The sequence below is a fragment of the Nipponia nippon genome, unplaced genomic scaffold, assembly GCF_047370975.1.
Source record: "Nipponia nippon isolate SJK-2023a ecotype South Korea unplaced genomic scaffold, ASM4737097v1 scaffold_7, whole genome shotgun sequence".
NCBI lineage: Eukaryota > Metazoa > Chordata > Aves > Pelecaniformes > Threskiornithidae > Nipponia > Nipponia nippon.
This window is the reverse complement of record NW_028262391.1, coordinates 26,564,123-26,578,038: the sequence shown is the minus strand read 5'-3', so window position 1 is coordinate 26,578,038 and position 13,916 is coordinate 26,564,123. Positions and strand designations below refer to the sequence as shown.

Here is a 13,916-nt window from a genome sequence, read left to right as displayed (position 1 = left end):
TACTAATAGAATTGTGGCAGCTGTTTTTCAGTCCCTTCTTGACATACCCAAGTCACAAGTAAGAGACCACCTATAGCTAGCCCTCTCTTATTAGAAACAGTCAAAGACGGGTTTTTTTTTTTTAAATCAAAACTCATAAATAATTCAGTGATTTTTGTTTTATCATTTCAATATGTGGAGCTGGCATTTTCTTAAAAAAAGAAAATGACACTCTCATATAAACTGCTAATGCACTTGTCTGCTTGGAGCCTGACTGATTTCTGAACACTTGGGGTTGAAAATTGGTAACTGGCCATTAAAGTGGAACTGCTGAAAATAGTAATTGGCTAATTTTGAGTTTCTGCAATACGTGTGTTTGCTATGTATGACTGGCTGCATAAACAGGTGTCGGCTTCATCCAATTTAGTAAAAGTCATGAAAACAACCCTTTCTGAGTTAAGAGGCTCATCCTAAGATGGTAATACCTCACTCAAAAGATTTAAGTGTATTGACTGTATTAAATATGACTGTTGAGATTAACAGTTGTTTCTGATGTTGGCATAGTTACATTTTGTAAGCCTAAAACTTTCTCGCCAATTAAAAAAGGGGGCTCTTCAAGAATTAAAACAAAAAGAAACCCCAAATAAAAATCTCAAGACACAACCAGCATTTGGAAATAGACAGACGGATTTTCTTTTCATATTCTGGAACATGTGGGGTTCAGAGTGCTGGAGTACAACCATCCTCTCCATCATAAGAAGTCTGCAAATTAAATACAGAAAACATAGGACATTTTTGCAGTTACTTCCCGCCATGTTAGGCCTCAAGCTGCTTGTCTACTCAGCTTCAGAAACACATGCATGCGAATGGTAAACAGACTACATTCACATCACGATTAAGAAAGGTGGAGGAAGGTGATCACACAGATTTATGGGGAGAAACCTTGCTTAAAAAAAAAAAAGCCATAAAGCAAGCACAGGTTTAAGTAAATGATTTCACCCTCTTCTGACTTACCCTAATTTAACAAAGCACGTGATGTCTTGCAAGAGTATAAAGCATTCAAAGTGTAATACATCCCATTAAACACATTTTTCCTTTCTATGAAAATATAGCTGATTTCACTTGCTTATTAAGTGATTACTTCAGAAGCACGCAAAAAGTGATAAGATGGTTTGGAGCACATTGTAGAACTTTCTGGGCATAGGGGACTACTTTGACCATGGCTGGCACACCACACAAGCTGAAGAGTCAAGCCACAGGCATCTATGCCAAGATGACATTGCCTTCAAGCAAACTAAGCATACAACAGAAAAGGACCCTAGCATTTCAACTCCTGCTTCAACACCAAACATTTCTGAGGATGTCTAATCAAAATACCAATGCTAACCTTTTCCATGGATAACAGCATTCACCATGTGTATAACACTGCAGGTCTACGAGCTCTCAGTTGTGAACAACAACCAAGGAACTTTGCATTTCAACGCAGGAAACTTCTCCCTTGATAAGCAGATTGGGCATATTAGAAAGCGTGACTGAATTTGCCTGAAAATTCAAGATGTGATGGAAGTGGGAACTACTGGCTGATTCAGAGTTCAAGTCCTACTTCTAGTAACTTACGAGAGTGAGAAGGGTTAGGCAGTAAGAGATCTCTAAAGTGAAAGAGGAAGATTTAATTTATCAAGTTCAGGAAGATAGCGCTGAAGTAATCAAGGCACAAGAAGATGCCAGCCTGGAGGAAAGTGTTAGTGCAGGGAATGGAAAACAAAGGCTGTTCAGATATTATGAAAAAATAACACACTGCTCAGACAAAGCCTGTTTGCAAAGTACAAGAGAAAGAGCAGGATTAAATGCTGTGCCGAAATAATGGCTTGAATAAAGAAGGGCCATATTGAGTCATTAGTCTTTAGCATAATATTACATTTCAAAATCAAACCTACCAGTAGCAACAGTAGGAATCCTGATACATGTAACACAATATGGTTGTTAAAAATACAGGACCTCACTACAATAATGGTGAAATTAATGGTTAAGTCTTTGGCCAGGTCTAAGGCTCTATTGGAGTCAGGCTACGTACAGACTAGAAAGATGCTGTCGTTTTTAAACATATATGGAAATCTGGTCAAAGAAATCAAAGGAAAACCTCAGGGCAAAAACAGACTCAAGATGATTTATTTTGCATGTGTTGCAAATAACAACACCAACCACAACAGTATAGTCAGTGATGGAAACTCCACTCAGATGCTTGGAACAAGAAGTTCCAGCTCTGTCCCCCTAGAAAAGATGCTAAGGCATTTCCTTACCTGAAAGGGCTCCTATGCGTTAAGTATGGCTTTCCTGTACAGCATACAATGGATGAAGTATTTCCCTTAATAGGGGTTTTCATCTAAACGACCCCTACTGTACTTGCTTCAGCAGCCAGGATAAATCTGTTCAATCTTCCTCCTTGCAGAACTACCTGAGCCACATCTGTCTTCTCTCTTTCAAAGACCTAAAAAAAGGTACAGGTGGCAAGAAAGAGAAGAGAAAGAAGCAAAGAACAGAGGAAGGTAATCCTGTCTTTTATGATTTAAGGCATGTTAACAGAAGGAATGGTTGACTGATTATGATTATACTCTGCGATTCTTGTGCTCCTTGTTCTTTCCCCATCTCCGCTAGGAAAGCAAAACCTGTCAGGAAACTGGTGCGTCAGCATGCTGCTGCTGTTTGTCTTAGCTATGAGGCATTGATTTTTTTCCCAACGCTTTGATATAGGGTCACAGATATCCTAACTAAAATCTTTACTGAGAGCAAGGGGGTCACGGCAGCAAGAGCTGTTAGTTTAAACAAAAAAGTCAATTCTATTTTTACAGTATTTGTTTGGACATTTAAATTTTCTGAGAGACCTAAGAGGAAAAAATACAAAAAAGACTTTTTTCTTTAAGCTGTTTAAGATAAAAATGGAAAGAACAATGCACACTTCACAAAATCTTCTTTCAAAAGCCACTGAATATTTCTCTGTAATCAGGTATCTTATACATGTGTATGTCTAATTAACACATGAGCTAAGGCTAAAATGTAGAGTAACTCCAATATGTGGAAGGAGTTCTAAAAAGGCAGCACTTTTACTTCTTTAGCACTTGTCCAGAAACTAGGTCCCTTTCAACATATCCGAAATTAGACAATGAAAAGTCACCAGGCATCCTGAAACTCTAAGCAATGCTATTTAGCCAGAAAATCTTAAATTGTCTTGTTAGTACTTCAAGATTAACATTAACCAAAAAGGAAATTTGGTATATTTTTAAAAACAAAAATACAAAGGTGGCTCAGGAAGCTCAGGTCTCCCGTCTCACTTGGAAGAGCTCCATAAAAGGAATGATAATATTTCCATCTACAGTGTGGTGTAATCAAAGAATGTCTGCTTAATAGGCTTGAGATTAGTTATGAAGCAAAACACGGTCAGACCATAAAAAAAGTTAATTGTAGATCACTGTTTTCTTGTTTACATTGGCAGGAAATTGTGAAATATTTCCTCTATAAAAACATAGGTGAGCTATTATGTAGAATTTACCATTAATAGGGTGGAAGGAAGGGAAGTACAAAGCAAGTAGTAATAACATGCTAAGAAACCAGTTGTTTCTGAAAGAGACAAAGTGACTGGGCAGGAAAGGTCTGTACATTAACATACAAGTCTGAGATTTATGGTCAAAGCCAGCTTTAAGACAGACCACTTAAGAGTTGTTTTAGGTTGTGAATGAATATAACACCAGGTGCTATTTACTATATATTTTGTAAGAGGCTTTAAGAGATATACAGGTGAAAGAGCTATGTAATTAGTACTGCTAAGAAATTCAGGTTACAGTTAGAGGTGGACAACAGGAGTTTCTTAATCCTTTCTGCTTGCATCATTGGAACAGAGATGCCCCAGGGTATTTCATATCCTTAGGTCTACTCAGCAGTTTGTAGGAATGAAGCAGCATTCAGTATAGTATATCATACTTCTGAGGCTAAGCACAGAAATGAAAATGGATGTATGCCATTTAACACAAGAAACAACTAAACCCTATTAAGTATATGATGTGCTTTTCATTTGATGACCTATCTCTGCACAGACCTCTCCTGAAAACACTTTTTCCAGTCATGAGATATCTCATGCTCCAATAGCCACGCATTGGTAAATAGCTCCTCCTTTGGCAGTAACACACAAGACTATCTGAAGCATCCTCTTCAGATCTGAAACTTGACATGCTACAGTACAGAGGTGTTTAAGGCTCTTTGTGTCTTTGTGGCAACAATCTCCAAAGGACTCTTCAGAGAGATTTTCAGGCTGGATTTTCAGCAGAGTACTCTGTTACGGAAATAGAAGGGTGAACAAAAACACATCAAACAGCGATTACAGAAACTGTGTTGCTTTGAATCTATGCTAGTGGTTATTTTTTCCTCATCAATTCTACTGTAATTCCTTTAGAAAAAAAATAGAGGTTTTTTTTTTTTAAGGTCAACCACCATTTCAGAAACGAGAATTTGTAATGGACTACTTTAGCTCTGTGTTCCTCCTGTACTTCATATACTCTTTAAACACACTATCACTAACATCTTTGTTTAGGAAGATATTTGCTTCTGATGTTTAAGTATCATTCCCTTCCACCCACATCAAGGTAGACTCCATCAAAAAATCTTGACTTGGCAGCTATCACAATTGTGATTATTAGGAATTAAAGATTATGCTTTATCCTTGCTTGACAAAGCACAATTTCAGTCAATAATGGAAAATTTATCTCTGCTCTAATACATTCTGGAAATACAGGCATAAACAAAGATAAGCTTTGTGGAGTTAGACTATACCACTTTGGCTTTCTAAAGCAAGCCCAAGAAGTGTTCACTGACAAAATATTACCTATTTAAAGCATTACTACCACAAATTTGGTAAAGTTGCTGCCATATAACTGGAAGCTTAAAATAAAGAGACACAAAGCAGTGATCTTGGTTCTATGACTGACTGAAGGCAACTGTCCATGCTGCTTTCCCACTTTTTGAGCTGTACAAAAGCTATAAGCTGTAAAAGACAGCAGGATGTACAGTAGGAAGACTCAGAACATGTGTGATACATTCAATAAGCCAGATATTCCTAACTGAATTTAAAATGGGGTGTGTTCTATCTGTACAGTTACTCTTTGCTTCCAGGTCAAAGTAACTAGAATACCACAGCCACAACCACAACCCCTTTGACTAATCTCTATCATGATTCTTCTGTGGCTCTGCTTGTCACTGTTGTGATTAATATTTGGGTTAGGAACACGTTGGCAAGGAGTCATCTAGGACTCTGATGAGAGCCGGAAGCGTGGGCATTGCGTACAAATATGATTCAGACAAGGCACATCAATTTCACCTATGAAATGAAATCACAAAGAAGTTTTCTTAAATAACTCTGGGCCTGCATATCCTGAATTACTTTCTAGAAAACAGGTCCCAGGTTACACTCCTCCAATTTCTACAACAGGCAGCCAAAATCTTTTGCTGACCGATGAACAAACCCATTAAGTCTGACCCTGCAAATCAATGAAGGAAGAGGCCACAAGAGGAGGCTAATCTCTTCCTCCTTCCTAGAAGAAACAGATGGCCCAGAGGGAAGGCAGTATTGTAATAATCTCCAAGTTATAACATAATCTCCTCTAGCCCTGCTTCCTTAAGAGGTAATATGACCTCTTCCAGTTCACATCCTAACATCCAACTACAGACCTCAACCAGCCCCCTGCAGGGAAGAGGCTTCAACACACATACCTAGGCATGCCCCACCCCGTCACACCAGGTAAGTCTGCAGCTGCTCTATCAGGCCACATCAAATTCACGTACTTGCAGATCACACGTTATTTTTCACCTAAAGCTCCTACAGCACTAATGAACTCCAATTTTCTTGAATCACAGCAATTTTTTTAAATCACAGATTTCTTTCAAGATGCGTCATAAAGTTCACAAGGTGGCATTGCTCAAGATCACATTAGTTTGGAAGAGATATACACACACACTAAAATTGCTCAATGAGTGATAGAGAATAGGCCCTCTATTTGGCATTTCAAAGTGACAAAACAGGACCATTCAGCAGATCCTTAAAAACTGGGCATGGCATTGGTTTGGCCAAGATGTTTCACACAGAATGTTACAAACAGTAATCTCTAAAAAAAAATTTGCATGCACTAGTGTGCTGAAATACATCAGCTGTGCATTTACATTTACAGTGGACCATTCCTTAAGACTGTTCTTACACTGGGAGTATATATCAAAGCATCCAGTTCAGTCATTAATAAAATTCAAGCCAGCTCTTTTAAAGTAATTATTTCTGAATTGTTGGTTAAAAAAAAAAAAGCTGATTATCAAAGGTTTTACTCGGAATAGCATACAATTTTATTTGTAGAGTAGGAAAGGATAAGGACAAAAAGGCAAAATCTGAGGTCTGGGTAAAGACTGTTTGCAAACTTCTAAGCAGAAAACCAAAATTACTATGTTATGACGCAACTTTTGGTTAAAGATTAATGAAAACCAGCCAAATGCATAGTTTTGCAAAATCAGTAGAAGTATACACGCAAGCAGGGACATATCTAAGGACACATCCTTTTGCTTTGCCAACAAAAGAAAAAAATAGAGTAATTAAACCCGACGTACTAGCCAAAGTCTTAAGCTCAGATAAATAAAGCACCTCAAACTTAAGGCAGCTATTTGAAGAGTTCCAACGTTCAGCTACTTCTAGTTACTACGGCAAATTTCAAGATTTTCACTACAAAACTGTCCGGCCCTTCAGAATTGTTTGGATCTGAAAGACCAACCTGGCTTTACAAGTGAGCACAACTGGGCGCAAAAGGTTTCATATTAGACTAGCAAGCTTTAAAATAGTCCACATGCCAAGGGTTTGAGATAAGAATGAAGCTACTGAAAATAGGTTTATATTGATACTTCCCCACCAGTCCTTAAGAGAAACTAGTTTGAGTTGAACTGGTGAGTGGAAAAAATGCCCTTTACTCCCTGCAGACAGGTATTTCACAACCCCCAGCACACACAGATCCACAAAGAATGATAAGCCTAAGCTTTTAAAAAGTGCTAATATTATAAAAATTATTTGGTAAAGCCTTTCATTCTCAAACAGTTGGTCTCTTGACAACGTGTCTCTGCAGCTCCTAAGCACACATATAATAAAAACCTCATCAAGAACAGATCCCTGCAAAGGGACAGATATGTGGTTGGAAGCTGTGAAAGTTCACACTTCAGAAAAATCAAACTAACAAACTGCTGAGCCCTGTTAATTGTTTCTTTAAAAAAAAACCCAACCAAAAACTTAAGCTCTAAATAGCTTATCAGAGAGATTCTAAAACTTGGACTGATCTGTAACAGCAGGTTTTACTAACCTGCTGTAGATTTCTTACATAAAAGTACGTGGATTACAATTTTTTTTATTTCTAAAGCATATGAAATCTTGAGACGAAATATTGAAATTGGAAGCACGCACATGCTTTTAAAATCACAAAGAAATACTTTTGTCAATTTTTTTGTCCATAGATGAACTCAGAAACCAAACTCCCATGACAGACTAGCACAGAAACACGTACACAAAGACAAGACTAAGCTAGTGTCTTGAGGTGGCTCATTAGAAAAAAAAAAAATTAAAAAAAATCCACCTGGTGCTTGAAAGAGAATAACAGAAGGCAGAGCATGCATGTGAGCTGAGGGAGCACAGATCCAGCAATGCCCTTCCAACACTCTACCAAGTACATGGGTTCTCCACAGCAACAGGCAGCTGGCACGAAACGCATTTTTAAAGGAGCTGTATGCCTTAAAGTCCTCTCCACGTGAATAATGTGTCTTCAGGAAAATGTCAGCATAGATGCTCGTTTTCATGAGACATAAGAAACCAGCAGGATAGCAACGAAGCCTAGGTTGGTTGTTTGTTTTGTGTTTTTTTTTTTTTTTTTTTTTCTTTTGAGAAGAGGTGGGAGAGGAAGCACGTAGAATTCCTTCAGCGTAATTTATTTGTTTTATTGTTCCTGCAGCACATATTACGCTAGAGTCAAGCTCACGCATGAAGCATCCTACAAGGACAACTTCAGATCACCTGCTCTTGTGTTGGGAGCACGGAAGAAGGACGCAGCCAGAAGGGCACTGAATCGCATCTCCTCCAGTGGCTAACAAGGGAACCTTTCCAACACCTCTAAGGGCTTTCATTCAGCCCTTTAATGGAGGAGACAGACAAGTTACTAGTGGATCACTTCACAGATTTTTCTAATTCTGGAAGCCAAATTAAAGAACTGAGCTGACAGAAAAGTTTGGCTTTTTTTCAGAATCAACTGAAGAGATTAGATCTCTTGCAGTTTTAGGTGAGACAAACTTAAGGGAGCAGTTCACAGAAACTGCTTAGCCTCTGGTTTCTGAAATAATCATCATGATGACTCAAAGCAGGCATCATAGTATTATCTGCTTTTTTTAAAAAAAAAAAAAAGTCTTTTCCAGCAGTTATTTATGCCTGGTAGTACAAGGAATGAATAGGCCTCCATTCCCAAAAATCTTGGAATTTGCCCTCTACTAAAACCATTAAGAGAACTGCAGCTAAGTGACTTAACTGATAAACATAGTCAGCTTCAGAGTTCCTTGGAGTCCCAAGTTTACAGCCCGCAAACAAATCAATCTTTCTTTTACTGGCTGTGTATAAAACATAACATTTGCTTCAAGAAGTGCTTGTCCAGAAGTCTTTTGAATACAAAACAGGGAAAGTCACTAGCATGGGAGTGGGAGGGGGATGAGAACCAGTAGTTTGTTGTTGGTTTGGTTTTGTTTTGTTTTAAAAAAGAGTGCTGACCCATTAGAGCTAAAACACCCATCCCTAACTGCTTGAGGTATCAATGCAAAGGAAAGAAAGAAAGAAGAAGAAGAAAAAAATTGCCGTCTTTGGCAATCTAGGGCTCTTAACGATTAAGTCTAACACAGAACAGCAGAACAATAAAAAGAGCAATTGCATTGTAAATTTATGTACCATGCACGGGTTATGGAATGTAGTGCAATAGGGCACTGTGCAGTTATAAAACTGCATTCCTTACAAAGTTAACAGCTTTAAGCTCATGATTTGTACATGTGGGCAATACTGAATGACCTTCATGCTTTCCAACATTCACTAGAAGGCAGATTTACTTGTAATCACAAGTCAGCTGTTTTGTTTTGGGGGATAAAACATATAGTTAGAAGAACAAAGGTTTAAACTTTGCATTAAGTAGTAAATGCAGAGACCAGTACACTAGCTTTGAAAGCTGAAGACTGTGCTCCAAAACCTGAAGTGGATAATATTAGAATCTGAGTGAACCCTGCCGGAATGGTTGTTTACTGCTCCTTTTTTTTTTTTTTTTTCCTTTTGAAAGAGAGAGAGAGAGGTATTTTCATAGTTCAGTTCCATTATAAAACAGTAGCCTTTCTAGCATATGCCTTCTGTAAAAACATGTCCTGTTTCAATGTAAGAGATCCAATGTTCACAATGGAGAAATAAAGTTATATTGCTGTTAGTGTAACGGACATAATACAAGACTATCCTTTTTCTAACAAAGAAAATCCATCAAATTTTTATTTTAAATGAGCATTGCCTGTCTCTGATTCCCAATTCTCTCAGATATGCAATAAATAATAGTTTGAAGAAGGTGCCTACTAAACTGGACTGCAGTACAACAGAGCAGTATCCTAGGACAGTATTATTAAAATAATCAGCAGCTGTTCATTGAACCAAAACCATCCCCAGCATAAAATGAACAGTAAATTCTCATTTTTGTTTAACAGACTGGACTTTAGATTATCTAAAACTTCCACATCATAGTTCTTACACTGCTAAAAACAAAGTTCTAGTTTAGATTTAAGGGAAGAGGCCACGTTAAGCAGAACTATTTCTGGATATGCAGAGACATGAGGGAATGGGATAGGATTAATTATTTTTCCTGCACATCCAAAAACCAAGACAGTTAAAAGGCATATGGAAGCATATAGTTCCTGATCTTCCGAAACAAATGGCAAAGAAAAATCTTATTTACAAGCATCTGAGATGAGGCAATAGGCTTCTGGTTCTCAACTTCCTATGAGTTGCAGTAAGGAATTTAATTGCTACTTCACAACCTGAAGTGCCCTGTTCTCAGGTACCTATACAAAAAAACAACTGCTAAGTAGGATGAGACAGTTAAATACTGAACACATAGCAGATTTTAGTACAAAATTGCCATTGGAAGCACACACGGGTCTGGGACAATTCATAAAACTACACAGGTCTTTTTACATAAGGTTAATGGTTTGCTAGCCAAGTGCCAAGGTTCACGAAACAGGTAATTTTTTGTCTTTTTTGAATCAGATTTGAACTTTGTGCATTTTTTCCTTACAACGCTTCACTAAAATCTCAACAGCAATCAGATGGGCTGAGAATATTTTACTTATAGGTGTTTTCAAGCGCCTTATTAATAAAATAAGAGACCACAGGAAAGCCTGAATACTCAGCCCTTTAGATACACGCTTCAGTTTGCTGCTCCTGGGTCAGGCAGCATGACAGCAATCTGAACATAGTACTTGGATGACTAACACTGAAACGGGTTGAAAACAGCAGCAATCACGACAGAGACAATAAAGAACCCCGGCAATCACACACAGCTCCAATGAAAGAAAAATGATTAAAAATCGCTTTTAAAAAACATAAGAGAAAAAACAGTTATGATGCTAAAACATACTTTCTTAAAGGCCACTTCTCGCTAAAGGGATTATGTACGGTATTAACAATATGCATATAAATAAAGCATATGGCATAAGCAAATGTTAGCATAAGATCCTGGACAGCTTTAAGAATGAAACTTTAAAGCAAACAGATTACAGCATGTCATAACAAAAACACTGATATGTCAAGGAAGGTATGCGTGGTGTTAAAAAATAGTGACCATAAAAAACCCCAATCTCCTGAAATAAAAGACACAAAGGTATATTCAGCTAAAAGAACATAATCTTTGGAGATCTTAATATAAGCCACCAGAGTGGCTACCAGAGTATTTCAGATAGAAAATTCCTCTGAAGCTTATCATTTATAAAGAGACCGAGGTAGAGAAATAATGGGATAAGAGGGCAGAAACACACTGCGTGTTCAACAGGGATGCACCAAGGGGTGCTTTAGGATGGCTCTCCCTCTCTCTGGTGCACACAGATGAGGGAGGCGCAAGGAACATGTACAAGGTAGCTCCTTTCCCTAAAAGGTTTCACCTCAGGTCTCCCATCAAGATAAACAGCAAGGAATATATGAAAGGGTGTTTAAGGGATGTTTTCTGCAATGTGCAAAAAACTATCAGGCAGACAAGGAGGGTAAAACAAGGGGGTAGGCATGAGGACTGGTGGTCTGCTGTGCCTCTCCTCAGTTGCACTGGAGAACAATTTCAGCTGAAGGAAAAGGGGTGCACAGGTTAGGGCAAAGCTGATTACCAAAGGCAAGCCTAAGACTAGGGTATGGTGTAATGGGTACTAAAAGGTGGCAAGTGAGGTCTGAGATAAAGACTAAGCGTTTAGAAAAGAGAGTAAGTGGCATAAACACATAGGCTTGCTAAGGGGTCCACAGAGGCTGCTAGAGCAGAAGGTGTGCTGAGGGTACAGTGTGCTCGGGACGGAAAGAGCAGTATATTTGCCTGGGAATGCAGAGGGAAGGTGCAGGGCACAGCCTGGAGGACGGGAGGGGAGGACAGGTGAACCGGCTGAGGAAGGGTTCAGGGCAGGTTGGGGCACAGCACGTTAGCAGCATGCTGCAAGGCACCGGGAGGGGGGCTCGGCAGTGGAAGGGCTCGGGCGAGCGGCGGCGGGCGGAGGGGTGCGCGGCCCGAGGGGCAGCGGGGAAGGGGGAGACACGGCGGGCCGGTACCTGGGTGTCTTGGCGGCGGCGCTCTCCCGGCGGTCCAGCACTCCGGGCACGCAGTTGGTGAGCTCGGTCCAGTCGGCGTGCAGCCCGCAGCTCCAGCCCGTGGAGAAGCGGGAGAAGAGCCAGGTCTCCCGGCGGTTGGGGCGGTAGCAGGTGCACTTCTTCTGCCCGGGCCGGCAGTCGCAGGGCACTTCCAGCCGCACGTTTTGCACCAGGTGGCGGCCGAAGGTGGTGCCGCCGGTCTTCTGGATGTGCAGGAAGACGATCACGTCCTCGCCCTTCATGTCGAAGGCGAGCTCCCGCTCCAGCTCCCGCACGGGGAAGTAGTACTTCTTCACGTAGTGCGGGTCCGGCGTGGGGAAGAGGTCCAGCTCCTCCGAGTAGGAGCGGCCGCTGGGGGAACCCAGGCTCAGCCCCGGCCCCACGTACTGGTACAGGATAAGCATGAAGCACACCGAGACGGCCACGATCAGCAAGAACTTGCTGGTCCTCTCAACCATGGTCCTTCCCGCACGCTTCATGTGTCACCATCTCCCGGGGCTGCCAGCGCTGGGCAGACGGCGGCGGTGCCGGGGGGCGGGCAGCGGAACCCGGCGCCTGTGCCAGCCGCCTCCCCCCGCTGCTCCCCGGAGCAGAGCCTCCCCGGGGGCGGCGGGCCGCTCCCTGGGTTACCTCGGCTCCCCGCTGTCCCCGCCCGCCCCGCCGCGGGCAGCGCCGGGAGCGGGGCAGGGGCAGCCCGCAGCCAGCCGCTCCAGAGGGGCCGCGGCAGAGCGGCGAACTTGGGAAGAGAGGGGCAGGAGGGGGGCGGAGAGGGACCGAAATGCAAAACCAGCCCCCTCTCGCCCTCCCCCCGCTTCAGGAAGCCAACCCCATCCCGCCGCTGCCTCCGCCGCGGCACGCCGCCGTGCCCCAGCGGCACCGGCACGGCAGCGCCCGCCCCCGCCGCCGGCTGCACACGGGCTCGGCCGGCAGCGAGCGCTTCCTGCCCGCGCCGCCCCGCGCCCGGCATGCACAGCGCCGCCGCCGCCCGCGCCGCCCCGAGCCCGCCCGGCTGCGGGCACACACCGAGCGGCGGCGGGCCCGCACTGCGCCCGGCTCTCGGGTTGGAGGCTCCGCCCGCAGCCGCTCCCGGCCTCGGCTCCGCGGCCCGGCCCGGCCCGGCGCTGCCGACGGCGCCGGGAACGCTCCGCTCGCCGGCGCTGCCCTGGCCCCCGCGGGGCGGCCGCCTAAACCGCTCGCACTGCAGACCCGGCTGGGCTGCGAGGCGGCTGCGGCTCCCTGAAGCGCTCGGCTCTCGTCGCTTTCAGGGGCAGTCTTTACAGGCCACCTTAACGTTAATCCCGGACAGCGAGCCTTGGCACTCCTCGGGGGCTAGATTTCTGCTCCCTTTTTGAAACAACGATTATTAGTAACAGGAAAATTTGCATGGAAATAGGAGTAGGTCTTCCCACATGTGTCTGCTCCCGCTGCTGCCGCCACATGGGACACCACAAGCCTTTAGTTGCAGTGTCGCAACGGGATGCAACAGGAAAATGCTCTGGTCACACAGAGGAGGAGGATGTCTGTGAGCAGGAAGGAGCCTGTGCACACCATCAGCCACACAATTCCGAAAGAATAATGGGTGAAGTTGAGGCAAAAATCAACAGAGGTGTTTTTTACAGAAAACTTTCCCAGCGAAATGCTTTCTGCTGATCTGTTGGGCAGCCTTCCATCCAGCAGAATTCATTTGCCATACAGTAGTCTCACAAATGAAGCCAAACATTGGAAGACCCAGGAGCTGCCAGGTACGTAGCTGGCGTGCAGCAATATCCTTTGTAGGGCAGTCGTTAGCAGGGTGAGATGCTGTGGCAAGGAACAGTGCAATAAGGACCTATGGAGGCAGGCTGGTGTGCTTACAGCTAGGCTTAACCACCTTACCCAAGCGGAGTCCTCCCAGGAAGGTGCAAGAAGGGTCCCGCGGCTGGTCTGTCAGCCCGGTGTCGAAAGGCAGGCGGGGTTCACTGCCACAAAGTGTCCCGGCAACCCCAGAAAATCACCGTCTGGTGCCTCTCTCTGCTGCCTGTAA

At 43.0% G+C, this 13,916-nt stretch overlaps 1 protein-coding gene across 1 annotated transcript in view; it reads right to left on the bottom strand.

Annotated features, from left to right (window-relative positions):
* The window catches only part of HS6ST1 (heparan sulfate 6-O-sulfotransferase 1), a 202,170-nt gene extending 189,365 nt beyond the window's left edge, over nt 1-12,805 (bottom strand). Inside the window, exon 1 of the mRNA XM_009477541.2 lies at nt 11,855-12,805. Within this exon, the coding sequence (XP_009475816.1) occupies nt 11,855-12,372 (518 nt within the window). The 5' untranslated portion in view covers nt 12,373-12,805. The remainder of the gene's footprint in view (nt 1-11,854) is intronic.
* Between the last annotated feature and the right edge of the window lie 1,111 nt (nt 12,806-13,916).